At 53.9% G+C, this 27,545-nt stretch overlaps 2 protein-coding genes across 4 annotated transcripts; both read right to left on the reverse strand.

The window, feature by feature from the left end:
• PPFIA3 (PTPRF interacting protein alpha 3) lies at positions 1 to 22,735 on the reverse strand. 3 transcript variants are annotated; one of them, XM_066271601.1, is made up of 30 exons: positions 22,324 to 22,735; positions 18,061 to 18,315; positions 17,712 to 17,813; positions 16,973 to 17,137; positions 16,590 to 16,664; positions 16,061 to 16,135; positions 15,515 to 15,736; positions 13,992 to 14,138; positions 13,766 to 13,900; positions 13,289 to 13,372; positions 13,005 to 13,136; positions 12,501 to 12,563; positions 11,942 to 12,021; positions 11,506 to 11,650; positions 10,776 to 10,963; positions 9,158 to 9,380; positions 7,705 to 7,868; positions 7,449 to 7,576; positions 6,305 to 6,398; positions 6,045 to 6,126; positions 5,197 to 5,397; positions 3,881 to 3,943; positions 3,684 to 3,710; positions 2,422 to 2,597; positions 1,694 to 1,791; positions 1,306 to 1,481; positions 1,146 to 1,214; positions 779 to 950; positions 229 to 300; positions 15 to 143 (listed from the first exon to the last, which is right to left on the reverse strand). In XM_066271601.1, the coding sequence occupies exons 2-29, from the start codon at positions 18,298 to 18,300 to the stop codon at positions 242 to 244; spliced, it is 3,585 nt and encodes a 1,194-aa protein (XP_066127698.1). In that variant the 5' UTR covers positions 18,301 to 18,315; positions 22,324 to 22,735; the 3' UTR covers positions 15 to 143; positions 229 to 241. The 3 variants fall into 3 exon arrangements, with proteins under 3 accessions (XP_066127697.1, XP_066127699.1, XP_066127698.1); XM_066271600.1 differs by having other exon boundaries at positions 1 to 300; positions 22,324 to 22,734; XM_066271602.1 differs by lacking the exon at positions 3,684 to 3,710 and having other exon boundaries at positions 1 to 300; positions 22,324 to 22,734.
• Positions 22,736 to 23,544: 809 nt separating this feature from the next.
• On the reverse strand, positions 23,545 to 27,014 carry LIN7B (lin-7 homolog B, crumbs cell polarity complex component). The gene is made up of 6 exons (XM_066265276.1): positions 26,940 to 27,014; positions 26,417 to 26,535; positions 26,084 to 26,155; positions 25,255 to 25,464; positions 23,998 to 24,161; positions 23,545 to 23,652 (listed from the first exon to the last, which is right to left on the reverse strand). Exons 1-6 carry the CDS (start codon positions 26,974 to 26,976, stop codon positions 23,631 to 23,633), a joined length of 624 nt encoding a protein of 207 aa, XP_066121373.1. The 5' UTR covers positions 26,977 to 27,014; the 3' UTR covers positions 23,545 to 23,630.
• Positions 27,015 to 27,545: the final 531 nt, after the last annotated feature.

Consider the following 27,545-nt stretch of genomic DNA (forward strand, 5'->3'; position numbering starts at 1 on the left):
GGAGACGCGCGCTCCCCTCTAGTCCGTACAGATGGTCCAGTCCACTGAGCAAGCTCCCCTGCCCGGGCTACCCCGCGAGACCACACTCTGGGCAGGAGTAACAGCCCAGCCTCTGGAAGATTCTTCCATCCGAGTGAGGTCACCTGCATTGACGCCAGGCAGTACGTGGAGCAGTGAAGATCCATTGTGCTGCCCCGAACCCCCAAGATTGCCCAGTACAGTCCTCACCTGGAGGCCTGCACTAGCAGGAATAGGTCCGGACCGAAACGCCGTCTGCCCGGGAATTCCCAGAAGTGTGGCCTGTAGGGAGAGCGCGCAGTGGTTCAGCCTGGATCGAGCAGCGGTGCAGGGCACGCGCACATTCACACAGACACGTACACGCGCGCCCGCCCGCCCGCCCTCTAGCCCAGCTTCCCCAGGGTTTCTCCGATCGTCAACTCCAAGCGTCCTTCCTTGGAATTCCCCTTCAGAAATGACGACAGCTTGAATTCTCGCTGGCTCCCCCCCCCTTTCCCGCAGCATTGGATTCATCCAAGGTTCCCCAGATGACACTAGGCGAGTTCATTTCCCACCATGGCAAGGGGGTGGGAGATTAATCCATCGCACACTCGGAAGAGAGAGTTGGCATACTGGAGCGGTCCATTTGCCATGAGTGGGGGAGAATGGGCTAGGCCATTTTAGAACCTGCAGAGGGAGGCTTCTAGAATGTTGACCTAGTCCTTTTCCCACCCGAAGAAGGGAAAGAGAGGAAAGGCTGCCGCTTTGGGGAGCCGCCCACCTTCCGACTGCAACTTGCGAAGAGGAAGCCCCGGCGAGCCGAGGGCCCCTGCTGCGGCCGACCGAAAGTTGGGGGGCAACATCTCAGCTGAGTCGGGGGTTACACCTCGGAGGTCCTTCTCTCGGAACATCTTCCGCCAGGATGGAGAGCGGCTGAAGGACTTGGCGCTGTCCTAGGTATATGGGCCGAGCATCCAGTTAAGGGACCAGGGTCCGGTTATGACTCCGCCCCTTCCTTTGGCTCCACCCGTTTCCGTATCTCAGAGCTTCTTCAACCGCGTCCCTATTCTGGCCCCGCCCCCAGCCTCGACTCCTAGCAGTCAAGCCCGACCCCTTCAGCTCCGGCCCTGAGCTGCTGCTGCGCCCACCTCGTCCAGCCGCCTGTCTGTGCCCAAGGAGATGAGGTTACTGAATTCCTTTTCCAGGAGCTGCCGGGCCTGGGAAGGAGAGGTGGGAGATAGGTTGCAGCGTGCAGACTGCAAGGTGAGGATGCCCAGTATGACCCAGGCCAAGAGGCAGCTAGCTCACCTGTGCATTCTGTGTGGGGATTTGCAGGAGCAAGGCCAAGTCGGAGTAGTCAAAAGTCTCGTCCAGGGCCAGCAGCGCCCCATGCACCCCGCTCTCCATGAGGTTCGTGGCAAATTCCTTCAGTCCCAGTCCGGACACCCAACCCATGACCCGTTCATTGGACCACACCATCACGTCTGGGGACCAAAGGGACCCTCAGCTGCAGGACAGTCCAGTTTAGCCCATACGTTCACCCCTCTTTCCTCTTTCCTGGCCACGCCCCCTACCCTGACTCTATGGTAGGGCTCTTCGTCCCTGGCCTCCCTCCCCTCCTCTGATCACTCTCTCTCCAGCCCTGCCCCAAACCTCTCCACCTGCCTCCCAGAGGGACTTTTACTCTTCTACTCACCTCGGATCTGGGTCTGACTTTCTTCCCGCCTCCGCTCCAAGTCTTTCCGGTCATAGTTGAGCCGTTTCAGGCACATGATCCCATAATGCAGACTCACCCTGAGCAGCAGGGGAAGTGGTGTCACAGATGAGCCTCCATAACCTTAATGACTGTTACTCCTATTGGGCCCTCCCCATTGGCTGTGGTCTTCTGGGAGAGGTCAGGGAGTTGTTCCATTGGGTCAGTTCTAGTGATTGCTGACCTTCTCAAAGTTGGGGTACCTGTATTTTCAACAGGCAGTTCCTATTGGCTAACCTGGAAGGGCTGTGGAGTCAACTAGCCAAGCTGTCTCAAAATTTGGACTTTTCCTAGCGGACCATCTTTTCTTTTCTTTTCTTTTTTTTCTTTTAAAGATCTTATTTATTCATTTTGGAAAGGAGAGAGAGAGAAAGAAGAGGGGAGGAGCAGGAAGCATCAACTCCCATATGTGCCTTGACTGGGCAAGCCCAGGGTTTTGAGCCATCAACCTCAACATTCCAGGTTGATGCTTTATCCACTGTGCCACCACAGATCAGGCCCTAGTGGACCATCTTCTTGCTGTAAGGGACACAAGAGTCAATTTCCTGAGAATCCAGGATAAAGGGCCAAGGATAATCCAAAGAATTTCCCATCACCGGTCCCACTGGCAAAAGATTCACTAGAAGTGGGGCTTCCCCTTGGCTTGTCCCTATTGGCCAGGCAGCCCCCACCTGTGGAAGCTGTCCACCATCTTGAGCTGGCCGCGGAGCTCCTTTTTGTTAAGATGATCTAACATGCGGGCATCCACCAGCGACTCCATGAAGTAGCTGCGGTACTGGGGCAGCCCCAGGCTGGGCAGCCAGTCGTTCCCTACCCACTCGTGGTTCATGTCGCCATATGCCAGGATCTGGGGCCATGGGTAGGTGGGGAGGGGTCAGAGGGGTCATGTATGTATGAAAGGGTACAGTCTAATCCCCCAACCCAAGATTGCTCTTTTTCTAGACCATAGCAGGACAATGGTCAATCTCTGCTCAGGACAATGGACCAAACCAAAGTTGTCTCCTACTCCTTCGAAATGACAGAACAGCCCCTTGTTTAGTCAAAGTGTGGTCCTTGGACCCACAGCATCACTACACTATCAGCTGTGAATTTGCTGGAACTGCAGAATCTCAGACCCCGGGCTACTGAATCAGAATCTGCATTCTCACAAGATCCTCAGGGGACGTTATCTGGACATTAAAGTTAGAGAAACACTAATCTAGTATTGTCCCAACTCAAAACAGCAGATCAGTCCAACATGACTGTTCCCCCAAGTCAAGACAATGGGTTGGTTCTTCCAGCATAGTTCTCCCCACAACAGAGAGTAATGGATCCACCCATCTGGATTCCACCCTTGCACTGTCCGGAAAATACTAGTTTAGTGCTGTACCTGGCCCTGGACAATATTCTGAATCAGCCCCAAATCCTTCACTGACTTTAGCATAAAGAAACACTCCGTCCCTCCCCAGACTGGAAACAGAGCCCAGTGCAATACAGTTCTGCCACCCACCACAGAGAAGTTCATGCCTCCCCTTTCTTGAGAACAAAGTGGATCTCCTTCTCCACAGCTTCTCAGCCTCCTGTGCTGCCCCCTCCCAAAATGCTTTCCCTTTAGCCACGTACACTGGAACAGTCCCTTCTCCTCAACCAGCGAGAAAACGGGTGCACAGCAGCTCTAGTTATAGCAATAGAACAACCCCGGGAGCCCCCGCAACCCACGATAATGGAATGGCCGTTGCACCACGCTAACAGCTAACAATGGAACCACCGGGCTTCTACACGGACCCCCACCAAGACATAGTGGGGCAGTACAAAGCCGAGTTTGGGGCAGCGCCCCCGCGCGGTGATGATGGAATGCTTTGGGGAGGGGAGGGGCGGGGCTCGGAGAAGAAGGGGCATCCATGCAGCGTGCACAATCTGTTCATGCGCCCACATCCCGCCCCGCGCCCCCTACCTGCTCCCAGCTGATTTCCTTGGTCTCCTGACCCGTTAGTGGGAAGAGGGAAGAGAAGGGGTGGGTTAAGGGGCAGGCGAAGGAGGGAGGGAGGAACGAACAGACGGACAGACTGCCACAGACTAGCCCTCCCACCTCCTCGCCCCGCCCCTTGGAGAGTTAGTGCCACCCCCACGGCCGCCAGCAGGGGCACTCACAGGCTTGGTTGTGGCTGTAAGGGACTCCATCTCCTCGTGTGTCATCCACACGTTTCCTGTGGACTGAGGGGTGGGGGCTTTATGGAGAGTGAAAAGGCTTCCAGATAGGGAAAGGGAGGGAGGGGGTCGTGCTCCTGGAGGCTTAGGGCAGGTACATTTATATATATTCTACCTTCTGGCTCAGAAAGGCCAGTTGCTGCTGGGGCAAGACAGTGACAGAGAAAATGAATGGTCATTTATTGAGCATTTGCTGTGTACTGGAACTTGGACTTTGGGGTTGTACCAATTCAGGTTTCAATTGGGGGCCTGCTGGGCATTTTGCTGGGTGGCCCTGTGCCAATGGCGTCACCTCTCTGACTTCACAGAAATGTAAAGAAAGGATTCAGAGTGTGGTGGCAGATACAGCAACGGGGCAAATGTTAGGGGGAAGGAAGACAAGTGTTCACATTTTTTGAGTCCTGCTCTCAGCAACCCCAGCAGTTAAGGATTGGTACGTGGATTCAAACATTTATGAAGTGTCTCCTGAAACACAGTTGTAGGGTCTGGAACATGCCAGGGGAAATTTGAGTATAGACTGAATAGTAGATGACATCAACAATAGCATTAATGTTCTTAGGTATGACAAAGGCATGGTGGCTATGTAGGGTAAAGATGCCCAATGAAGTCATTTTTGGGACTAATTTGTTGTTGTCCACAAGTCACATTCGTCTTCAAATACACACATACATGTGTACACAGCAAGTATGGCAAAGGGTTAATTTAACATTGTTGAATTAGGCAGGGTACACATAATTTTCTGTGTGGAATGAAAGAATAAAATATTATTAGACAGTAAATGCTAAAGGGAAAAATAGGGCACTAATGTCCTGGGGTGACGGTCCTGTGACTAGTTTCGCTGTTGAGTTAGGAAGGCCTCTTGGAGGGGGTGACACTTGAGCTGAGACCTCCGAGATGAGAAGGAGCCAGCCTTGGGGAAAACTGGGAGGGACACTCCAGGCAAAAGGACCAGCTGGTGCCAGGAAGCAGAGTAGCGGAAGGAGGGAACAGGGGTCCCTCATCAAGGGCCTTGCAGGGAACCAAATGGAATTGGTTTTCCTCTAGGATGAGGTGCCTCTGGCTGCGGTGTTCAAAACGGACTGAGGGTTAGGGGACGCAGGGAGGCCTGAAGGAAAACTTCCCCCAGAGTTGATCCGGGTGGTTATAGGGGCGAGGTCCACGGGGAGGAGCTGGAGTAAACAGGCCCTGATTGGCTAGTCTGAGGACAAGAGGCGGGGCCTTGAGGCGACGAGGGCTGGGATTGGCCACCAGACGCTCACCGTGCGGGAGGAGGCGGGAGCAGACGGCGAGGTTAGCGAGACCATCTCCTGAATGGCGAGGCGCAGCTTGAGCCGGTGAAGCGGGTTGCTGATGCCGATCTCGCGCTGGATCTCCGTGTCCGACAAGTTGGCCATGATGGCACCACTCTTGACATTGGCCCGGCAGGCGGCCACATACCACGCAGGCATGCCTACCCACAGCTGAACCAGCGAAGAGGGGGGGGAGAGAGACAGAGATGAAGAAGAGACAGAGACAGTATAAACGGAGAAACAGGAGAGATGGGAGAGAGGCAGAAAGATAGGGAGAAACAGAGACAGCGATGGGGAAAGGCAAGTGGGGGAGAAATGGAAAGCCACAGAAAGTCCGCAATGGGAAGAAACAGACAGAGCAAGTCAAAGGGACGTAAGAGCCAGAGGAAGACACAGGGAGAAAAAGTAGGAGCGTAAGAAAGGTAATACCGAACTCAAAAGGGAAGGAGAGGGATGGGGAGAGAAGAGAGATAGACATGGGAAGAGAAAGGAGCAAAGACATGGGGAGAAATATGGGCAATGACAAGACACAGAGGAGGCGTGAGGCAGGCAAAGATACGGAATCAGACAGAAAACGGGAGAGAGAAGCAACAGGCAACCGCGATCAAGGTGGGCGTGGCCAGAGGAACAGGGTGAGGGGCAGAAGAATAAATAAAAAACAACAGAGAAATCAATAGGAAGCCTAACCGGTCCCAGAGCCCCCACCCCCACCCCATCGGGGCTAGGAAGATGGTGCTGGGTGGACCCAGCCAGCCCTGATATTGGGGTTGTCATAGGGGTTGGAGATCAAGAATCGGGGCATTTCTGGACCCCAGTACCTCCAGCCAGGAGACCACGGTGGGGCCGTCCCAGGCTGCAAAGGGCAGGCCCTGGCGACAGGCCTCTTCCAGAAGTTCATGCCTGCAGAGAGTGGGCAAGGGCAGGAGTGCTCAGAGGTGCTAGAGACCCCCATCCCTACTGGATGGCCCCCTCCACTATAACCTCCTCTTAAAACACCTTTTATGAGTAGAAACCATGGCAGAAGATGAAAATAAAAAGCATGTGAATCTTTGTAAGTCCTCCCCCCTCTCACACTCACTTCCTCTTGTTCCTTCGGTCCTTGTCTCCCGGACCTGTCAGCTTGGCTAGCCCCAGAGGGTCAGTAGCCAACGTCTCATCTGAGGGTGTTCCAGCTGCAGACAGGGAGGAACCAAAATTTGAGAGTCTCAAGGTGAAAACAGAATCTTTTGTGCTGGGGCTGGCGAGAAGGATGCCAGGAAAGCAGAGGCCCCAGGGAGTAGTAAATGAGGCCACAGAGAGGGAGTGATAAAGCCAGACAGGGAACAATGTCACCTCCCAGACAATAAATTGGAGACATCCCAAAAATAGAAGGTTCATTGGTCTGGCTTTGTTGGTAGCAGTGCTGTGCCGGTAAATGTTTAACTGGCTCCCTGAGGAGGAAGGATATATTCCTTGATTTGTAGCATTTGCCAATTTCCATGGTGTAAATAGTCCCCCTATGCCAATTTCAAGCTACTAACATGATGTCAAGCAGCTCACAAAATTCCTGAAAATTCAAATGTTGGCTCTCACAAGCCGATATAAGCTGGCTCCAGCACACCAGGTGCCATGCATTTAGGATGCTCCTTCTTTTTTCTGTTTAAAAAAATGCTAAATGGGCCCTGGCCGTTTGCTCAGTGGATAGAGCATCGGCCCAGCTTGCGAACCTCCCAGGTTTGATCCCCAGTCAGGGCACACAAGAGGAGCGATCATCTGCTTCTCTTTCCCTCCTTCTGCCCTTTCTTTCTTTCTTCCCCTCCTGTAGCCAGTGGCTCTACTGGTTTGAGCACTGGCCCTGGGCACTGAGGATAGCTCAGTAGATTTGAGCATCGGCCCCAGATGGGGGTTGCCAGGTAGCCCCAGTTGGGGTGCTTGTGAGAACCTGTCTATCTCCCCTCTTCTCACTTAAAAAAAATAAAGATAAATGAAATAACAAACTGACTCCTCTCTCCAGTCACCCAGGCATGCCACAGAGGGCTATCTCCTTGTCCCTCCTCTTTCTCTGCCAAGTCCTGTCCCTTCTACATTGTAAATGAATTACCAAGTCAATGAAGACCTTAATGCATGTCAAGAGCATATGTAAAGAAGAAGAAGGAAGAAACAAGGAAGGAAGGAAGGAAGGAAGGAAGGAAGGAAGGAAGGAAGGAAGGAAGGAAGAAAAGGAATGGAATCAGAGTATTCACCCAGAGAAGAACTGTCCCGTCCTGGTGGTCCCATTCGCCCCTTTTCTTTCTTGCCAAAGAGACGGCCTATGGATGACTTGATGCTCTTCTTCTTGGGGGCTTTGTGCAGGGAATCTGGGGTGCCCTCACTGGATGAACACGACAGAGTGAGGGCAGACCTCATCTGGGATGCCTCCTAGCAACCCAAGTCTCTGTCCACTCCCACTTCATCCTCCCAAGCAAGCCCATTTCGTTCCTATATCTTGCCCCTGCTGACCTTCCCCGTGAGGGCCCCCCATCTTCCAAGGATCCTGCTTGCAGTGCCAAGGCTTGGGTCATTCTCTCAAGGCGGGCAGAGCGGGGAGTGGGAGGTGGAGTATCTCCTGGGATGGCGGTCCCCTCTCCTCGTGGAGCCCCAGCTTCCTCCTTGGGGATGTGATTCTGGGGATAGAGAGGTAGAGAGGCTGTATTGAGTTAAAGGAGTCATGTTGGGGGCTTCTCATTCATTGAGATGTCTAGTAGGAGGTGTCTGAGATGCTTCTCGCTTGGGGCACTGCTTCTGAAGGTAGCCTAGATCAAGTAGGGGTGAGTTGTAGAAACAGAAAGCCAATGAGTACAGGAAAGCTACTAGGTTACAGGTCCTGAAAGCAGGAAAGATTGAACTTAAGGCAATAAAATAAAGGTAATATCTCTTATGCATCCCTCAAAGGTCAATTCTGAGGATCTAATGGTAGTTCTCAAATGTACGTGTAACCCTTGCCGGCTAGCTCAGCGGTAAAGTGTCAGCCTGGCATATGGAAGTCCAGGGTTTGATTCCCGGCCAGGGCACACAGGAGAAGCACCCATCTGCTTCTTTACCCTTCCTCCTCTCCTTCCTCTCTATCTCTCTCTTCCCCTCCTGCAGTCAAGGCTCCACTGGAGCAAAGTTGGCCTGGGCACTGAGGATGGCTCCATGGCCTCCACCTCAGGTGCTAGAATGGCTCCGGTTGCAATGGAGCAATGCCCCAGATGGGCAGAGCATCACCCCCAGTGGGTATGCTGGGTGGATCCTGGTCCGGCACATTCAGGGGTGTGTCTCTTTGCCTCCCACTTCTCACTTTAGGGGGAAAAAATGTACATTTAGTCACAGAAATATTTTTTTAAATCCCATGCAGAAACTTAATGCCTAAAATTGGTACACATAGACCAGATCTAACTAAAGTACAAGTTAGGATTCAGAAACCCAGTGGCTCAGCCTTCCCTTTGCCCTCTGAGTTGGAACTTTTAGGGAAAGCTAAAATTGCTTTTAAAAAAACCCTGGTAGCCCGACCAGGCGGTGGTGCAGTGGATAGAGCGTCAAACTGGGATGCAGAGGACCCAGGTTCGAGACCTCGAGGTCGCCAGCTTGAGCACGGGCTCATCCGGTTTGAGCAAAAAGCTCACCAGCTTAGACCCAAGGTCGCTGGCTCGAGTAAGGGGTTACTCAGTCTGCTGAAGGCCCATGGTCAAGGAACATATGAGAAAGCAATCAATGAACTAAGGTGTCACAACGAAAAACTGATGATTGATGCTTCTCATCTCTCTCTGTTCCTGTCTATCCTTCTCTCTAACTCTCTCTCTGTCCCTGTAAAACAAACAAACAAAAACAAAAAAATACCTGGTGTGAGGAGTTATTGTTGCTGTCTATTGGGGGACCCTGTTTCTGACCTCTTACCCACCCCACCAAGCTTAGGGGACCTCAGAACACTCACAGCTTTGTCTGTGCCCTCACGGGCAGGACTAGGGGGTGCCAGACGGGGTGTTGAGTGACCGGAGCTGGGAGGGGAAGGGCTGGCAAGAGTCGAGGTGGTGAGGGAGGGGGGCAGTGAGCAGCTACTGCGGTAGCGGCCCAGTGAGTCCAAACCGGAGCCAGACACCCGGCTCTCCAGCTCTTCTGCCCTTTGTTCCGTTGTCTCCTTTTCCTCTTGGATTAGCCTGAGGAGAGAAGGGGGAGGCTATGAGAGGACTGAGACAAAGAATGGAAGGAGTCTGGGATCCCAATGGGCCAAAAAGCTTAGGAACATCAAAAGAATCCTGAGGAACACATAATGAGGTTAAAGGGTCTTGGTGGATTTATGATGGCCTCACAGGTTCAACAGGAGTCAAGGGGTCATGATATGTTCAAGAGGTAATGGAAGTAGATTAGAAAAAGATGATCAGGGTTTGCATCAGGGTGACCCTGGGAAATCATAAAGGGATTTTTATGGTTTAGAGGTCAGGTTTCAAGGGGGACATCAAGAGCAACGTCATGATAAGATCAAGATGAGATCTGGGATTCTGAAGTCAACCTAGGATCTGGGAAGGTCTGAGAGTCATTCCATATGTGAGAGTCAATGACTCAAGTCAGAACAAGATTGAATGGAAGGTGATGATCATGTTGGTGTATTTGATGGGACCCAGGGAGCTATGTTATTAGAAAATTGCTGAATAAGGTAGGGCATCAGGGTGTATATATGATGAGTGATTCTTAATAAGTTGAGGATTCTTGTTATATTAGGTAGAAATTCTTGATATGAAGAGTTGTGGTTCTTTTTTCTTTTTTACAGAGACAGAAAGAGTCAGAGAAGAGGGATAGACAGGGACAGACAGAAACGGAGAGAGATGAGAAGCATCAATCATCAATTTTGTTGCGACACCTTAGTTGTTCATTGATTGCTTTCTCATATGTGCCTTGACCGTGGGCCTTCAGCAGACCGAGTAACCCCTTGCTCAAGCCAGCAACCTTGGGTCCAAGCTGGTGAACTTTGCTCAAACCAGATGAGCCCTCATTCAAGGGGGCGACCTCGGGGTCTCGAACCTGGGTCCTCCACATCCCAGTCCGATGCTCTATCCACTGCGCCACCACCTGGTCAGGCAAGAGTTGTGGTTCTTAATGTGTTAGAGTGAGGTTCTTGGTGATTTGGGATGGGGTGCTTGTGTTGCTGAGATTCTTAGAATTCCAGGAATCTCTGGGTACTGGTTGTGCGAAGCCACAAAATCCATGGTGTCTGGGAGGGTGTTGATGTAATGAATTGAGAATTTTGATGTTTGGAGGTGTAGAGTCTTTGCTGTATCAGGAAATTGAGGAAGATCATAGATGATAGATGGATGGATAGATATATAGATGATAGATAAATAGATAGATAATAGAGATAGAGATATATAACATATAGGAAACTTCTGGGTGTATCCTGGGGGACTCCTGGAAACTGGAGGAAGCATTGGGCTGGGAAAACTCCTTGAGGATGGTGGGAGAGGAGATGGGTTCTGGTCTTCACATCAGACTCCACAGCCAGAGGGCTGTGGAGTCGGCTCGGGTGGGGCAGTGAAGCAGGACTGGGCTGTGCTCACTTGATCTCCTTGTTGATGGCTTCCAGCTGCTCCTGAAGCATGATGGCCAGTGTCTGCACATCGGCCTGCCCACTGGGGGACAGCAGCTCAGCCCCAAACATCCCTTCTGCCTCCTCCTCGTCTGAGCCATCCAGCTCCCCAGGAAACGGGGGCGGCATGGACCCCGCAGGGGCAGATCGTTCCCACTCCTGTCTCTGTGTGAAAACAGAGGGATCACAGTTGGGCGAAGGCTGAGGTAGGCCCTGGGTTGTCCTTCAGCTCTTCTGACCTTGCCCGCCCTTCATGACCTGGCTCATGTCCTCTGACAGTGACTGCAGTCACTATGTGATCAGCCCCCACACTTTTTCCAGCCCACTTTTCTATCTTGACCAAGTCCCTTTTCCTGATCACCCCTCCCGAGTTCACTGCTTCCTTGGACCCAGCCCACTCACTCTCCTCACTTACCCCCGCACACTCAAAGATTCCGCACCCTGCCCACCACCCCCAGACCCCATCCTTCTCCCCATCCCATCATTCCTCTAAAGTTCTCACCAGGCAGCGGGATGTTCACATGAAGAGACATCCAGCAAGCAGGGATGACGGAGTTGTGGGAGAAGAGAGAAGAGAGCATGAGCCCAGGAGACCCTGCTTCTCAACCCAGCCCCCTTGCAGAGCCCTATGAAACACACCCCTTTCCCACTGTTGCCCTCCCGTGCCCTGCTCAGTCCAGGCCCCAGAAGTGGCTGCTGACCTTGGAAGGCTCATCTTTGACCCCTGACCAGCGGCTCCTCTTGCCTGCTCGGCCACTGCCAGCCCCATAAGGGTCCAGGTGGGCTCCAGAAGGTAGTGTAGGCGCCTGGGAATAACGGAGCTCCAGGGCACTGCCAGGGAGAGACCTGTGGGCATGGCAATCAGAGACCAAGGGGTCAGGTAAAGGAAACAGATAAGAGGACACAGGGAAGGGCCCAAGGTCAGAGAACTAAGAGAGGGATCTAAAGTCAACGGTCAGGAAAAAGAACCTGGGGTCAGCTGTCATGAAGTCAGGGGTCAAAAATAAGAGAGAGCAGTAGAAGTATCAGGAAGACAGGCAGTGAGGGGTAGGAAGAATCTGAGGACCAGAAAGAATAAGCTTGGCCAAGGAGGTTTATAGGTAGAGGTGTGAGGTGAGTCAGGAGGGTGACTGTCACCTAGAGTAGGAGGATGGTGGCCTCCCCCGCAACTGGTCAATCTCCATTTGCATTCGCTCCATCTCTGCCAAGAGCTGCTCCTGTGGAGAGGAGAATAGAGGTGTCAGGTCAGAAAATGTGCCCAAAGCCTGACCAGGTGGTGACACAGTGGATAGAGCGTCGGACTGGGATGAGGAGGACCCAGGTTCAAGACCCCGAGGTCGCCAGCTTGAGCGCAGGCTCATCTGGTTTGAGCAAAGCTCACCAGCTTGGACCCAAGGTCGCTGGCTTGAGCGAAGGGTTACTCAGTCTGCTGAAGGCCCACAGTCAAGGCACATATGAGAAAGCAATCAATAAACAACTAAGGTGTCTCAACGAAAACTGTCTGTCACTATCTATCCCTTTCTTTGACTCTCTCTGTCTCTGAAAAAAAAAAAAAAATGAATGTGCCCAAAGAAACAGCCCCTGCCAGCTGATTCCAACCACATCGAATCCCGGCTCCACTGCCCAGGTCCTCCCTGCAAGCTCTTCCCCTTCCAGCCCTGCCCCACCAGGCCCTGCCTCACCAGGCTCTCCCTACCTTGTTGAGCAGCAGCTCGTCCTGAAGCTTCTTCATGTTGGCAATCTCCTCACTCAGTGAGTTCTGTGGAGAACAGGGGAGCAGTGAGTGGGGAGAACCTGAAAGTGACATGCTCTGGGGACCTGAGAGGAGCGGGGTAAATGAGTTCAGCATGACTGATGAGCTGGAGGGCATGGGGGTTGTAGGTCCTAAGATGCAACAGGGTAGGGGAGTCGCTGGGAGCCCCAGAATTCTGCATCCTATGTAATCAGAGCATTCAGTTTGAGGATCTATAGGGTAAAAGGGATCAAGAACTCAAGGCACTGGTGCCCCAGAATTCAGCTCATGGGGTATTTAAGTGAAAGAGTTGTCCCTGCAATACTGCAGGAAGGTCTGTCGGATTCAGGATGGCCAGGTTTAGGGAGATATCAGGTAACGGATCTGGGAGAAAGATCTGGGGCCCAGGGATCTGGGCAAGAGGTGGTCCAGGATGCAGGGTATTCAGAGTGCTGGCTTGGAGCGCACCTTCTCCTCCAGTGCCCCCATCCGCTCCTTGAGGTGAAGCTGTAACCGTTCATTGGACTCACTCAGCAGTTTGTCTACTGTCTCAGACAGCCGCTTATTGTGGTCATCGTTCATCTTCTCCCGCTGCCGGGCCTGCCCAAAGGAGAGGGGATTAGGGGAATTCAAGCCCACCTGGTACATAGCACAGCCTGTGTTGTAAGCCCCCGCCCCTAGTCCACACTCTCAGCTAAGCCCCTCTCCCAGACTCAAAGCCCCGCCTTCGCTGCAGTCATCCACTCCCTCACCCGCTGCAGTTCTTGGTTCTTCTCCTCCAACTGTGCCTCCAGCTGCCGAAGCCGCTCCTCAAAATTCCCATGACGTTCCTCAGCCTAGAGGATGGAACCCATGACATCTGAGTTTGCCCCACTAGGACCCAGTCAGGCTCCAGTCCTGGCCCCCAGAGCTCCAGACTCCTCTTGGGCAGGACTCCAGACCTTGCAGCTGTCATTCAGGCCCTGCCCCCATCTACAAGCCCTGTTCCTTTCTCAGTTGATGTTCCAGCCCACTCATCCTTTCAGTCTAAACTAGAGAACTCTCCCATAAACCTCCAGGCCCTGTCCTCATTCCAAGTCCCATCTCTACCCTAGACTCCAGGCACCGCCTTTTTACCCAGAATCCGGGCTGCAGGTCTCCTATCCCTCCAGACTCAAGGCCCGGCTCCTTCAGGCCCCGCCCCTGTCACGCCCCCAAAGCTCAAGGCCCCGCCTCAGGCCTCTTCTCACTTTATTAAGCGCTGCCACGCGCTGGGCCAGCTGCGCCTCTATCTCGGGCAAGGTCTCAGCCTTCTGCAGCGTTTGCTGCAGCTTCTGCTTGGCGTCGTCCAGCCACTCAGCCAGCTGACGGCTCTTCTCTTCACTCTAGAGGTAGGACAGAGACAGGGGAGAGGAGGAGCCAGGTCATTTAGGCCACGACCACGTCTCCTTCGCCCCTTTCTGGCTGCGCCCCCACCTGTCGGTACAGCGACTCCTTGCTGGCCAATTCGTTCTCCAGCTTGTCGTTGGCGTCGTGCAGAGACGTGGCCTCGCGCTGGGCACTCAGGTAGCGCTTCTCCAGCGTTGTGATCCGCTCCTCCATATCCTCCCGCTGCGCCAACGCCTGCAGAAGTAGCGAAGTGACAAAGGGCCGTATGGACTACAGCTCCCAAAAGGCCGTGGGGGTAGTCTAGGCTTAGAACCCCAGATCAGGCACCCCAGGGTATCCTGGGAAATAAAGTCAGGGCGTCAGAATGGTGGAACCAAACCTGCCAAAGGCTCCCAGGAATAGCCACTGTTAGGTACTATGCCACTTGAGAGTTAAAATAGTAGTACCATACTTTCCTGAGTTTCTAGGGCATTACTGGTTTAGACCCTCCCCATATGGATGGACCTGAGGCTTATGGGACAGGAAGTCTCCTCCACTCTTCTTGGACCACTTGCCTCAAAACTCCAGGACTTAGATGTTTCAGCAACTTCTGGCACAGCTCAGGCTTAGAATCACAGAGCAAGTGCCCTAGAGTCTTCTGGGTAACAAAGGTTCATTCCATTTGGGAGGCAACATATCTCCCAAGATCCTTCGGGTACCACAGGCCCAATAATATGCTCTAGAGTCTTATGAAAGATGGACTTCCATCTGGGAGCCCTCGTGGTGGTAGACCACATTTCCAAACAAACCCCATTCAGGTTTAAAATGTGAGGTAAAGGCCCTAGCAGATGATGAAAACTTAGTGCTCTCTCTTCTTTCTCATCCAGGGCCTTCAAGAATCTATGCCTAGCCTGACCAGGCGGTGGTGCAGTGGATAGAGCGTCGGACTGGGATGCAGAGGACCTGGGTTCAAGACCCCGAGGTCGCCAGCTTGAGCTCATCTGGTTTGAGCAAAAGCCCACCAGCTTGAACCCAAGGTCGCTGGCTCCAGCAAGGGGTTACTCGGTTTCTGAAGGCCCGTGTTCAAGGCACATATGAGAAATCAATGAACAACTAAGATGTTGCAACACGCAGTGAAAAACTAATGGTTGATGCTTCTCATCTCTCTCTGTCCCTGTCTATCCCTCTCTCTGACTCACTCTCTGTCTCTGTAAAAAAATAAATAAATAAATAAATAAAACTTAAAAAAAAAAAAAAGAATCTATGCCTACATTTCCCAGCAGTCCCTGGGGTGTGGGAGTTAGGATCAAGGGGCCTAAGCCAGAATGGGGTGAAATGCAAAGAAATTCAATTTAGAGGCACAAGAGAATTTCCCAATGATAACATAACTACAAACAGTTACTGAAAGCCTACCATGTATGTTCCTGGTGCCAACCCTCAAACAAAAGTCATGTCCCATTTTACAGGTGAGGAAACTGAGGTTCAGAGAGGGAGAGAATCTACAGAGCTTACTAACTGAATCCAGGTTCCACCATTCACGAGCTCTGTGACTTTGGGCAAAGCAAAGGGAGGTAGAGAGGGTTAGGGGGAGGGAAGGACAGAGGGCAACCCACCAGGGTCTCTGGCCTCACCTCCTTGAGGTCGCGCTGGAGCTTGGCATTAGCTTCCTCAGCCTTACCCAGCTCACGGTGGGCGGTGCCCAACTCGTCCTCCAGCTGGCTCATCTGGCGGCACAACACCGCCAGGCGCTCGCGCAGCTGGCACACCTCCGCACGCTGCCGCTCCAGGGCCTCCTCCAGTTCAGCCGTGCGCCGGTTGGAATCCCCGCCAGGACCCAGGCCATTGGCAAGGGTCTGGAATGGGAACAGTGAAGAAGGAAGGGACAGAATCCAGAGCAGGGAAACAAAGATATAGAGAAAATGCAAGGAGAAAGCTGATGGGGGGATGAGTTGGTGGACGAGTGAATCAAAGATCAGTAAGGGTCATGGAAGTCACAGAAGTTAGCTAGAATGTAGCTGCTACATGACCTTAGGAGTCTAAGAAGTTCAGATGTCCTAGGATCAGTGAGGATCATATCAAACATTAAAAGGACCGTCACAGAGTTAAAGGACAGAGTGGTGGCCATAGGGATGAGGATTGATGAAAAGCAAGCGGAGTGAAGGACTTCTACCTCTCACCTGCCCGTCCCCATCCTTGCCAGGCTCCTCCAGCCCTGACCGGCGCCTAGACAGCTGTTCTCGAAGGCTCAGAGTCTGGGAGCGGGAAAGGGAGATCAGGGCAAAAGGAAGATTACTTCCTTCCCACTGGCACCAACCCTCTAATGAGAGGTTTTAGGCACCCCCAGTTCTGCTGGGGTGACCATTAGACCCTGTGCTTTCATTACAACTTTCCTTAGCTGCCCCGCAGGGAGAGAGTCCAGCCTTACTTCTGTCCTCGTTAGCCCCGACTTTTCCCACCCAACCACGTCCTCAGGAGTGGGTTCCTGTTAGCCCCAGCCCCTGGTTCTCATCCTTATTCTCACTTTCCCTGGACAGTTCTCCTCTAGCCTTGCTCAGTGAGTTCCTCCGTAGGAACCCCACTAGTTCTCTCCAGAGTCCAACCCCATTGGCCCTCTGCTGTATCCGGCCCCCAATAGATTCTGAAACCAAGAATCAGCTCCACTCCTTTGGGAGCTCCTAAGGGCCTCCCTTCCATGCTTGGCCCCACCTCCTGGTTGCTCATCTCCAGCTCCTCCTCTAGCACTGCCACCCGCTCCAGTGCCATCCGCAGCCGCTCCCGGACCTGGGAATGGGGCAGGACAGGAGTGAGATGGCGATCAGATCCAATCTAGGACAGTTGGCGATGAAGCAGGACACCCCTGGAACGAGCCTTACACGGCCACGTTAGAATTCCACTATCTATAATGGATGTGCATCCTCAACCCGCCACCAAAGCAGCCCCACCCACTGATAGCCCCACCTCGTTTATTTTTCCATCATCAACTAGTCAGGTCTCAGTCTGCATTGCCAGTCAATCAGAGTCAACTTTTTTTCCCCCCATTTAGCCACCACGGGTTTCCCTTCTGTACGCAGGCTCTTCCATTCTCATACCTTCTCATCCAGGGCCTTGTGGTGCTCGAAGAGGGATTTTAGAGCCTTGAGCACTTCGACCTCGGAAGAGACCCCACCCGGGGACTGGGCCTGGCGCTTCACCACGGTCATGCGCAGTGACCTCTCGTGCCTGGACACCAGGCACTCCAGGTGTTCCAGTAGAAGCTACAAGGATAGAGCACCCGGCCAAAGAGGCAAGGGAAGAGAGGTAGGGAAGAGGGAAAGTGAGAGGGTTTTTTTTTTTAGATTTTTAAATTTATTTTTTAGAGAGAGGAAACAGAGAGAAAGAGAGACAGAGAGAGAGAGAGAAGGGGGGAGGAGCAGAAAGCATCAACTCCCATCTGTGCCTTGACCAGGTGAGCCTGGGGTTTTGAACCAGCGACCTCAACGTTCCAGGTCAACGCTTTTACCCACTGCACCACCACAGGTCAGGCGAGAAAATGAGGTTCAGACATGTGGGTCGGATACATGGATAAAGTGGAGCCAGCCTAGGAGTAAGAAACCAAGACAGGTCAGGAAAAGAGAGAGGGATATCTAGTAGGCGCGGGGTCAAGGAAAGAGTGGTACAGGAATAGACACCATTATGGAGATAGGGGAAGGACATGAAGGAAAGAGGGGACCAGAGGACACCACCCAAGAAGTGGGAGCAGGCAGAAGACAGGAAGGCGAGATGGGTCAGACAGAAACACCACTTAGGACCCGCCGGCACCACTTGGGCCCCGCCTTCAACAGCCCTCACCCGTGTGTTGTTCCGCTCCGCCTTCAGCTCGGCAATCTCTTCCTCCCGCTCCAGCAGCTGCTCCCGACATAAGTTCAGTTCCTTTGTCAGAGCCGCAAACTCCTGTCCAGGTATGGGTATGATCAGGACAATCAGATCAATCTTTTCTTCGTTTCCCTCGTTGCACAAGACTAAATTTGAAGGTCCCGCCCTCCCAGATAAGCCCCGCCCCTTCTAGGACTCAGGTCCCGCCCGTTATCGGCAAAGCCAGCCCCCTGACTCCTCCCTCCCAACCGCTACGTGCTGCCCATTCCGGACCGCCCTCTCCACGCCTTCACTGTTGGAGGCCCCGCCCGGGCCCCGCCCAGACCTGGGGCAGCGCGATGCTGAGCTGTCGCTGCAGCGAGTCCTTTTCGTGGCCCAGCTCGCGCAACCGCAGCTGCGCCGTAGCCAGTCCGTCCTGCGCCTCGCGCAGCGTCTCCAGCAGGCGCTCGCGCTCCGTAAGCATCGTGACCATGAGGCGCTCCAGCTCGCCCCCCGCCTCATCCGGGCCCAGCGCCGAGCCCCGCCGGCCATCCTCGCTGATGGTGGGCATCACCTCGCACATCATGGCGGCGGTGCTGGCCTGCAGGTGCGGGGAAGGGGCAGGGAACAGAGACCGGCCTCGTCACGACATAGGCAGAGAAACTGAGACATGGCCACTCTGATACTGCATAGAGGAAACTGAGGCAGGGCCAAGCAGGCATTGAACAGAAGAAACTGAGGCCTGTCCGTTCCGATCATGGCACAGGATAAACTGAAACCCATTGCTCTTAGGAAACCAGTACTGGCTATTTGGGTGAGAACATTTGGGAAAACTGAGCTCAAACTCCATCAGGCACTGACAGCAAATCTATGCCCAGCCTGGTCCAAGAAATCGAAGCGTGGTGATCCAGGCGCTGCCTGAATTAACATGGAATAATCAGTCTCTACCTATTCTGGCCCTGCCTGGCATCTCACTCAACCCACTGCATGAATGAGAACACTGAGCCCCAGCTGAGAACCATGACTTCAGGAGGACACAAAACTGGGGTCACAGAATTAGGTCATTGGTACGTAGTTACCTACTGTCCAGCTCAACTACCCTCTCTTTCAATTTCTCATCTGGACCTCAGCTCCAGAAAAATACACTCCACTTGGGGGTGGGGGAGAGCATGGTTGAGGGCAGGGTAGGCTACAACGCTGGTGTCCAAGATCCAGCTCCCTTCTTCCCCAGGTCACAAGAGTTCAAATCCTGGAGTCCCTTCCCCCAGATGCAGGAGTCTGAGCCTCTACCCACTCCTTCCCAATCCCAGGAGTCAGGGACAACCCCTCGCCCCATCCCCTGGGATGTGAGTCTGGGTTTTAAACTTCCAACCTTAGACTCAGAAATCCCAGCCTTCAGGCCCCTCCTCCTCCAGAGCCCAGTAGTCCAGGCCCCCAGGACCCAGGAGCTTGGGTGCACAACTGTGGGCGGAGATAAATCGAGTTCTCCCGAGCCATTCCCTCGCACACAGGTCGGACAGGTCCAGCTGGCCCAGCCGAAAGCAGGAGGGACTTTCACTATTCACTCCTTTCCTTCTCTCCCTCTTGGAAGTGGCATAACTGGTTCTGAGAGTAGATAATTCGCAGCCCCACCCCATTTGCGTACTGTGTCCAAAGCCTGGGGCTGAGTCCTTGAACTCTTGTGAGAAACAGAGGGATCTGAGAACTCTGGGACCTGGGAAAGGAGGCAGCTTAGTCCCTTGGGTCTTTGAACAGGTGCATTTGAGAGTCTAAACACCCGAGTCCCAGCACTCTGAGGCCAGATTCAGGAATACATTTATAAAGGGCAGGTCAACCTTAGGCCCCAAACCAACCTGTTATCTAAAACCCAGTACCTACTCAGGGGATGTAACACAGGATGCTGTTCTAGAACTTCCAATTCACTGAGAAGGAAAGCAAAACAGCAGGTTTGGGCAAAAATCTAGAAATCCTTTGGTACATACTGTACAGAGTGCAAAAAGGACAAATGCACCTACATTTACAATGTGAGCCGGGCACAAGAGATGCACATAGGGCATATTCTGGAAGCGAGATCTGGAACTTTGAACAAGCCAAAAGCAATCAACAACTTAAAGAACAACTCAGTGACCTCAAAATGATATCTAAGAATATACCGAATGCAATGCACAATAGCCCTAGTCAGGAGACATTATCTAGAACTCACAACCTACCAGGGATAAGGGGATAACATTGAGTATAGCAGGGGTTGTATTTTTGGTTTTATCATGTGTCTAGATAATGCTAGAACTCAGAATAAAAAAGGTATGCTCTAGAATTCAAAATATGCCCTGGAAGTGAAGAAAAACCTAGAAAGTAGCAAGGAGCTTAGTCGTGCCTGGGGGAAGATGTAGAAGGATGCATGCTGGGAATTTTACTGGCATAAGGACTGAGCTGGCAAAGGCGAGATGAAGTGTTCTGGAAATGAGAACATTTCTAGGCTGAAGGTTCCAGAAGAGGGAAGAGTCTAGAGCATTCTTAGAATGCCGAAGTGGCAGATAGAGAAGGAAGCCCACAATTCATCAGGGGACAAGTTCTCACACTAAGAAAAAGGTGATCAGAGATGGTGAGAATGGATTGGTCTAGAACCCAGACCCTAAGGAAGGGAGACATGAGTAGAATGCTTTAGTGGGAATCCCGTCTAGATTGAAAACTAGAATTGGATGGAACCTAAACCAAAAAAGTGCACTCTAGAATAAATAGCACAATTCAGAGAAAGACTAGAGCGCACAACTGGAAGACACACATTCTAGAACTTAGAATTCCCCTGGGAAGAGAATGGAATGGAGAACAATGCCAAGGATGTGGCTGGAACCTAGAACACACCTAAAATGAAAGTTTAGCAGAGAATAAGCAAGGACGGTTTCTAAAGTTTTGGAACACGTCTGAGGAGGTGGTGGGATCAGAATTTGGCTTGAGGGAATTATTTAGATATTTGAATTCATCTGGAAAAAGACATGCCTAGAATTTAGCATCTAGCCTAGACCTTAGAACATGCCTTGGATGAAGCTGGAATAGAGATGTTGACTGGGGGAGGTGGGGTTCCAGGATCTAGAAGGAATCTAGAATCTGGAGCATTGCAGAGGAAATGCTTAATTGGAAATGTGGAAGGCAGTGAGTAGGTTCTAGATCATCTAATGAGCCTAGATCACAGAACACATTTGGAAGAAGGTGTGTATGTTTGGCCCATAGCCTGAGAGAGTGTACCCAGAGGATGGGGCCTCAGAAGGCAATGGGGTGCTAGAAATACCACAAGAAGCTGGGTCTCAGGGGGAAGAACAGAAGCCAGGGAGCCCAGGAGCTGAGATGAAAGGGAGCTGAAGCAGGAATTTGTCAAGGCCCCTGGGAGATGTCAAGTTGATGGGGGATTGTGAGGCTGTGGGGACCTGGGACCCTAAGAGTAAGAGATGAAGAGTTAGGTGCCTGGTCAGGAGGAAGGTAGAGCTGGGGGCCTGGATTCCTGAATCTTTGTGGAGATGTGGTTGGGAGGGAGGGCTGGGGCAGATGGCCTCAGTATAAATTGGTGGCCAGTACAGAAGTTAGGATCTGAATGCCTGAGTCCCTGAGGGGATGCACGACTGGGGACAAGGCATCTAGGTCTCTGGGGGGTCCAGTGAGGGCAGATGCCAAAGAATTGCATTAACAATTGCATCCTGAGTCCCTGAAAGGAAGAGAGTCATGGCGCCTGAATCCCTAAGGGGTAGATGCTGGGGTACTAGGAGGCTGAGTATATAATAGCCTGAAGAGCACGGGGGCTGTTGAGCTGGGTTTTGAATGGGAGCAAAGGCTGAGAACCTAGATCCTCGGATGCCAAGGTCCCTAAGGTGGACGGGTAGGAACATTCAGAAGCCCTGCCTCCTCAGGAAGGTGCTGGGGTCCCGGAAATCTCGGGTGCTGAGGACAGGGCGGGGAGCCCGGCCAGTGGAACGCTGAGGCCCGGGCGTTCGGGTCGGGGAGGGCCCGGGTATCCCCGGGTCAAAGGCGCAGCGGGGGGGATCCCCGCGCCGCCGGCGCCCCCTCTCTGGCGGTGGCAGCAGGAGGTGGGGGAGGCGAGGCTGCCGAGTGCTCTGACCATGGACAGCTCCAGAGCGGGCCTGTGTCCAAGGCAGTCTCCAGCCGGCCTGGACAGAGGGACGCGGCCGGCTGCTCAAGCTGGAGAGCTGGAGCTGGGTAGACGAGGTACCTGAATGGGGGACTATGCGGACGCGACCCAGGAACGGGTGGCCCTCGCCAGGGGAGTGTGACACAGCCGCGGCGGGTGTCTGAGCTCCCGGGCCTGAGCCAAGGAGGAGGATCTAGATCCAGAGGGTTCCTAGGGTTGAACTGAAATCCAGGCTCCTGGGCCCTGGAGGAAGCGCAAGGCAGCAGTACGTCTGGGATTCTAGGGTTCTGTTGGGGACTCTGAGAGCCGGGAGGGGCACGCTTGACTCTATGGGGTTGGGCTGTGAAATCTGGGCTCTGGGGTCTCCGAGGATGAAGAAGGGATTCCAGGATCTCGGGGAGGCAGGCGAAGCTCGGCGAGGGGTCCCGGGGGTGGGCGCTGCCTGGCAGGCCAAGCCGGGCTCTTACCTACCTGGTCCGCGGCAGCTGCGGGCGGAGCTGGGCTGCAAAGAGGGACGTGGAGTGGGGTGGGGGGGACCGGGCGGGGCCCCTGGCGGCGGCCGGGGCCCGGATCTGTAGCTCCGGAGCCCTGTCTCCGCCGTTCGCGCGGGCTCCGCGTCTCTTGCTCCGGCTTGGGCGCTGGGGACCCCCCCTCCCTCTCACAGTCTTAGCTCTCTACCCTCTAAAATAGCCCCCTATCCCTGACACCGTTCAGCCTCCCCCCACGGGGCCGCAGCCGCCAGATCCAGGGGTTCCCACCAGCGCCCCCAAAAATCCCACCTTCACCCCCCCAAAATTTCCTCCTCCCTCCTCCCTAACAGCTCCCGGGCGGTCATGGCCCCTTTAACAGGAGACTGACAGACAGCTGTGAGTGGCCAATGGGAGGCAGCGTCAGCGCCGGCCGGAGGCTAAACCCCGCCTCCGTACGGGCCGGGAGGGGTCGCGCGGGCGGAGAGCGAGAGGCGGGGCTCAAGACATGTCGACCAATAGGCTCGCGGCGTGAAGCAGCTGGGGCGGAAGGCGGAGCCCAGCAGGGAGATGATGTCACCTGGAGCGAGTCGCGAGCGGCGTGGAACCCCAGTCGCGACCCCGGCTCCCGGCGGTGGCGCGCGCCGGCCTTGGAGCCACACGGGACAGGAGGGCTGGGCGGGCGGCGAGGTGGGAGTAAAAGTTGTGTTTTAAGGTGGGGGCGACTCCCGGAGACGCGCTGGGGTTGGAAAGGGAGTTAGTGCACCTTATTCTGCATTCCCTGCACCCGCCTCGGGAACTGCACGCGGCACCCCCGCCCCCGTCTTTCACGTAGGGTTCCCCGAGGGACAGGGTTTAATGGTTCGCTCCGCCCCACCCACACAGAAGACACCCACTGGCTCCCGCAGCGTTTTAGAACTCCTGTGTCAGACAAGCAACAGAAGGGGCTTGGCGTCCACCCTCAGACTCTCATAAGTGTAGAGGGTGTTGTCTTCAGGTCTGAGCTCGCACTCATACCCAGACTGGGTCCCAGCCTCCGCCCTCGGAATTGTCCCTAGGAAGCTGAACAACTTCCACCTTCAGACCTGGGGAAAAGTCTCTACCTCTGCTCTGAGACTCTGAAAAGGGCTTCTTCAGGGCCTGGTCTCAACCTCAGTTTCTCTCCCTCCCCCACATCTCAAGATCTTCTAACCCCAGGATGCAGGACAGACACACAAACACTCAGTGAGGGTCAAAGATCTTTAAATAAGGAGCTGGTAACAATAAATACTGTACAGGGGAGGGGAAGAAGGGGGGTCCAGTTCTGTGATTTCAGCCTCTGGACTCCAAGGACCTGCAAGGAGGATGAAGAGAAGGGAGCCAGGGTAAGGGACCTGGGGAGCGACAGGTAAGAGCCAGGGCAGGGGTCCCAGAATGAAGGGCTCATGGAAGTGGATTGAGAAATTACAGGAAGAGTAGGTTCCAGATCTTGGAATGGGAGTCAGCTAAGAGTCCCCAAGGGTTTTAAGCCAGAATGGCTTGGGGTGAGAGTCTAGGTCAGGGTCAAGAGTCAGAATCCCAGAAGAGAAGCCATGGTTGAGGATGGCAATCAAGGTTTTCGGGATCATTGGCCTGGTTTGGGAATCTGGGGATAAGGGAGGTAGTGGAGGTCCCAAGGGAGTGGTGGCAAAAGGCTCACGAGTAGCTCTGGTGCTGCTGGCGTCTGCGGGCAGAGCGCATCTTCTCAAAGCGGGCCTCCATCTCCTCCAGCACACGGGGTGTGTAACGCACCACCAACTTCACGGAGCCCTGGGCAGCCTTCAGCAGCTCCACAGCCTTTTCATGCTGCTCACCCTCAACGCTCTGCAGAACAGTGCACAGAAAGCTGGGCCTGGGGCCCACAGCCCACACCCAGTCCCCACCCCAACTGTTAGTGAGTGACCTGCTACCAGCCCTGAGATGTCCTCATGGGACAGTCCCCTTCCTCCCCACAATCAGCTAGTGCCCAGCCCCTTTCCTCCTGCCCAGACTCCCTCTTCTTTGTCCCTACCATGCTGGCCCCAGCTAGGCCTTGTGCACTCCACAGTGGACTCTCAAACTAGTCTCCTCCCTGGCCTTCTGGTCTCCAGTGTCTCTCCTCAGCCCACCCCCCACAGAGTCCCAAAGGGGTCTTTCACCTCCAAGCTGAACCTATCCTTGCCCTACTCAGGCCTCCTGTGAAACAAAGTCCCAGCTTCTTAGGCTGGTTCTCAGGCCCTCCAATCACCCATCTAGTGCCCCCATCTACTCTAACTAGTGACTTAATTACCCGCATGCCCAAGTCCTCCATCAGAAAGAACCAAGCCCTTTCTCTTCATCTCACAGGAGTGTCATAGCCCCAACCAACAACACCCTTGGTGAGTAACAACTTCACCTTATTTGCCTGGATAACTCCTACTCAACCTTCAGAATCCAACTCAAATGTTCCTTCCTCTACAAAAACTTCTTTCATCTACCCTGGTCTGATGCAACATCACAGTGCTTTGGGCTTCCTCATTATTATCTCCCTGGATTAGGATTATTGCACTCAGGGTCTATCTCCCTCATCAGAGGGAGAGATCTTTTTTTTTTTTTTTAAAGATTTTATTTATTCATTATAGGGGGGGGGGGAGAGAGAGAAAGAGAAGGGGGGAGGAGCAGGAAGCATCAACTCCCATATGTGCCTTGACCAGGCAAGCACAGGGTTTTGAACCGGCAACCTCAGCGTTTCCAGGTTGACGCTTTAACCACTGCACCACCACAGGTCAGGCTCAGAGGGAGAGATCTTGAAGGTAAGAGCTGAGGTCAGCTTTTTCAGGGTCTGCAGCAGTGCCCAGCACATGGCTGGATATAGAGGCAGTGCTCAGTCAGTATGTATTGAATAAGTGTCAAAAACAGAAACATTGTGACCCCTGCCCTGCCTCAGTCACTCACTCACCACACCATTCACGGAGAGCAGCTGGTCCCCACGCTTAAGGCCTCCATGGCGGTCAGCCACACCTCCAGGAATGACACGGGAGATATAGATGGGCGAATTCTGCTCCTTGCCCCCCATGATGTTGAAGCCCAGGCCTTCATCTGTCTTGGGCAGTTCCACTACTCTGGGATGTGCGTGTCCCTCACTGGCCGTGAAGGCAGCAACTGTGGCCTGGGAGAGACAAAGCACTGTGAGGTGAGGGTCCCTCCATGGTGGGCATGTGGACTGGGGCAGAGGATCTAGACCAGGAAGACCTACGGAGGTCAGTTAGCTTTTCCCAAGAATGAGGTGCCTGTTACAGACCAAAAGATTACTCCATTATGACTGCATGTCCCTTTTGGTTCACTTTGGATGGTTCAGACATGTCAAACAGAAAAGTCCCTATTTGGTGTGACTGTATCTTGAATATGAAACACTTGCCATTTTCACTCTTTAACAGAGAAGAGCAAGGCCTAGAGGAGCTGAGAGCCTCCAGAAAGCAGGAAGAAATAGTTTCTAACTAAAGTTCAATCAGATTTCAATGTTTATTGATATTGCATTGCTTTCATTGTATAAGTGTTTAAGGTTATCTTCTAGGCAGGCTTGTGGTACTATTTTCTACAATTAGTTGCTAAAAATGTCTTTCTTTATGTGACATTTAAGTTAAAAATGTGAGATTACTTAAAATAAATGACAAGTAAGTAATAGTAAATGGAGGTACAGAGATTTGGCAAAAATCATGGAGGAACCAGGAATGACTGACATTAGAAGTTCCGTGGATGCCATCAGCGATGGGGTAGGGGGTGCCTACCTTGGCTGTGGCGTGGGCCCGGATCTCAGCGCTGCCGGTGATATCTAGCGTGTCATAGAGCTGCTCATACACCTGGTGAGGACACACAGCATCAGACAGCCGTCAGCCCTCCCCTCCCTTCAACACAGGAGTCCAGGCCTGCAGACTGGAACCGTCCCGCCCCCGCAACCCGGGGAGAAAACTACAACTCCCAAAGAACCCCTGAGCTGACGCACGGGCACCCCAAGGCGGGCAGCCCCGGACGCTGCTGGGAAACGTAGTCCTCGGGCTCCGGACGACCAGGAGGAAGACAGCGGCTACCCGGCTCGTAGCGCGGCGCTGCGCAGCGCTCACCTCCCGGATGGCAGAGCAGAAGCGGCTCTGCAGGACGCGCTGGAGGGCCTGCAGCTTCTGCGGGGGCAGCTCCCCGCTGCGCTGGAGCCGCTCGAGGAGCTCCACCGCCCTGGACACGTCTGCGGGGCGGGGGCGGGCGCGTAGACACAGAGTCAGAGACGCCAAGACGCAGAGAAGCACCGAGAGATCCGGCGAAAGACCGAGTCAAGGCGAACGCAGACAGACCCGGGGAAGGACAGCCGAGTCCCGGTCGGACACCCGCAGAGTCGCCGATGGCAAGGGCGCCCTGCGTCCCCGGAACCCTCATACACACCCAGACAGCGGTGTGCAGCAGGCGTCCCTTTCCGGCCCACGCGCCCACGAAACCTCCCACACCCACTAACCTCCAGACTCAAGACGCCCCGCCCCGCCTACCCCTGCCAGTCCGTCCGCCCACCGCCCGGGCTTTGCCGGGGGCGGAGCGGGATTAGGGGTCCCGGACGCAGACCGCAGCCGGGTAGGCAGGGCCCCTTGGCGCGCTTACCCCGCTCCAGCCCCAGAGGCTCCACCAGCGCAGCCATGTCCGCGCCACCGCTGCGAGCCGCCGGCTCGCCCGGTCGCCAACGAGGGGGCGGGGCTTCTTGAGGCCACGCCCCAGGCGACGGGCGCCCCCTGCGGAGGCGCGGCAGGGCTTGCGCTTGTGTCCCAGTGCCCGGACCGCCGCACCTGCTGCAGCGTCTGTCTGGTTGCCTTGTCCTCAATGTCCTTTTTGCGACCCCTCCTATTGAAGCCTCCGTCTGCACCTTCCATCTCAGTCTATTTGTCCTGCCTACCATATCTGTCTGTCCCCTCTCTATCCCTTTTCCCACATTCACTGAACAAACGTTTGTTAAACATCTGGGCCCAAGATGATGAAAACGATGGTGAGCAGTGCAGACAAGTCTACTGCCCTCACGGAGCTTAGGCTATGATGGAGGGGAGGTAGACAACCAACGATGACTGTCATCAGAACTGGGAGTGGGGAGGTGATGATCTAAGAGGGGCATTAACATAAGAGTTCTTGGAGGTAAGATTATCACGAAGTGAGGTGGGATGAGGTTCACTTTCCAGGCAGAAAGGGCCCCTGTGGCTGGACAACAGAGTAGAGACT

The sequence above is a fragment of the Saccopteryx bilineata genome, chromosome 3 (assembly GCF_036850765.1).
Source record: "Saccopteryx bilineata isolate mSacBil1 chromosome 3, mSacBil1_pri_phased_curated, whole genome shotgun sequence".
Lineage (NCBI taxonomy): Eukaryota > Metazoa > Chordata > Mammalia > Chiroptera > Emballonuridae > Saccopteryx > Saccopteryx bilineata.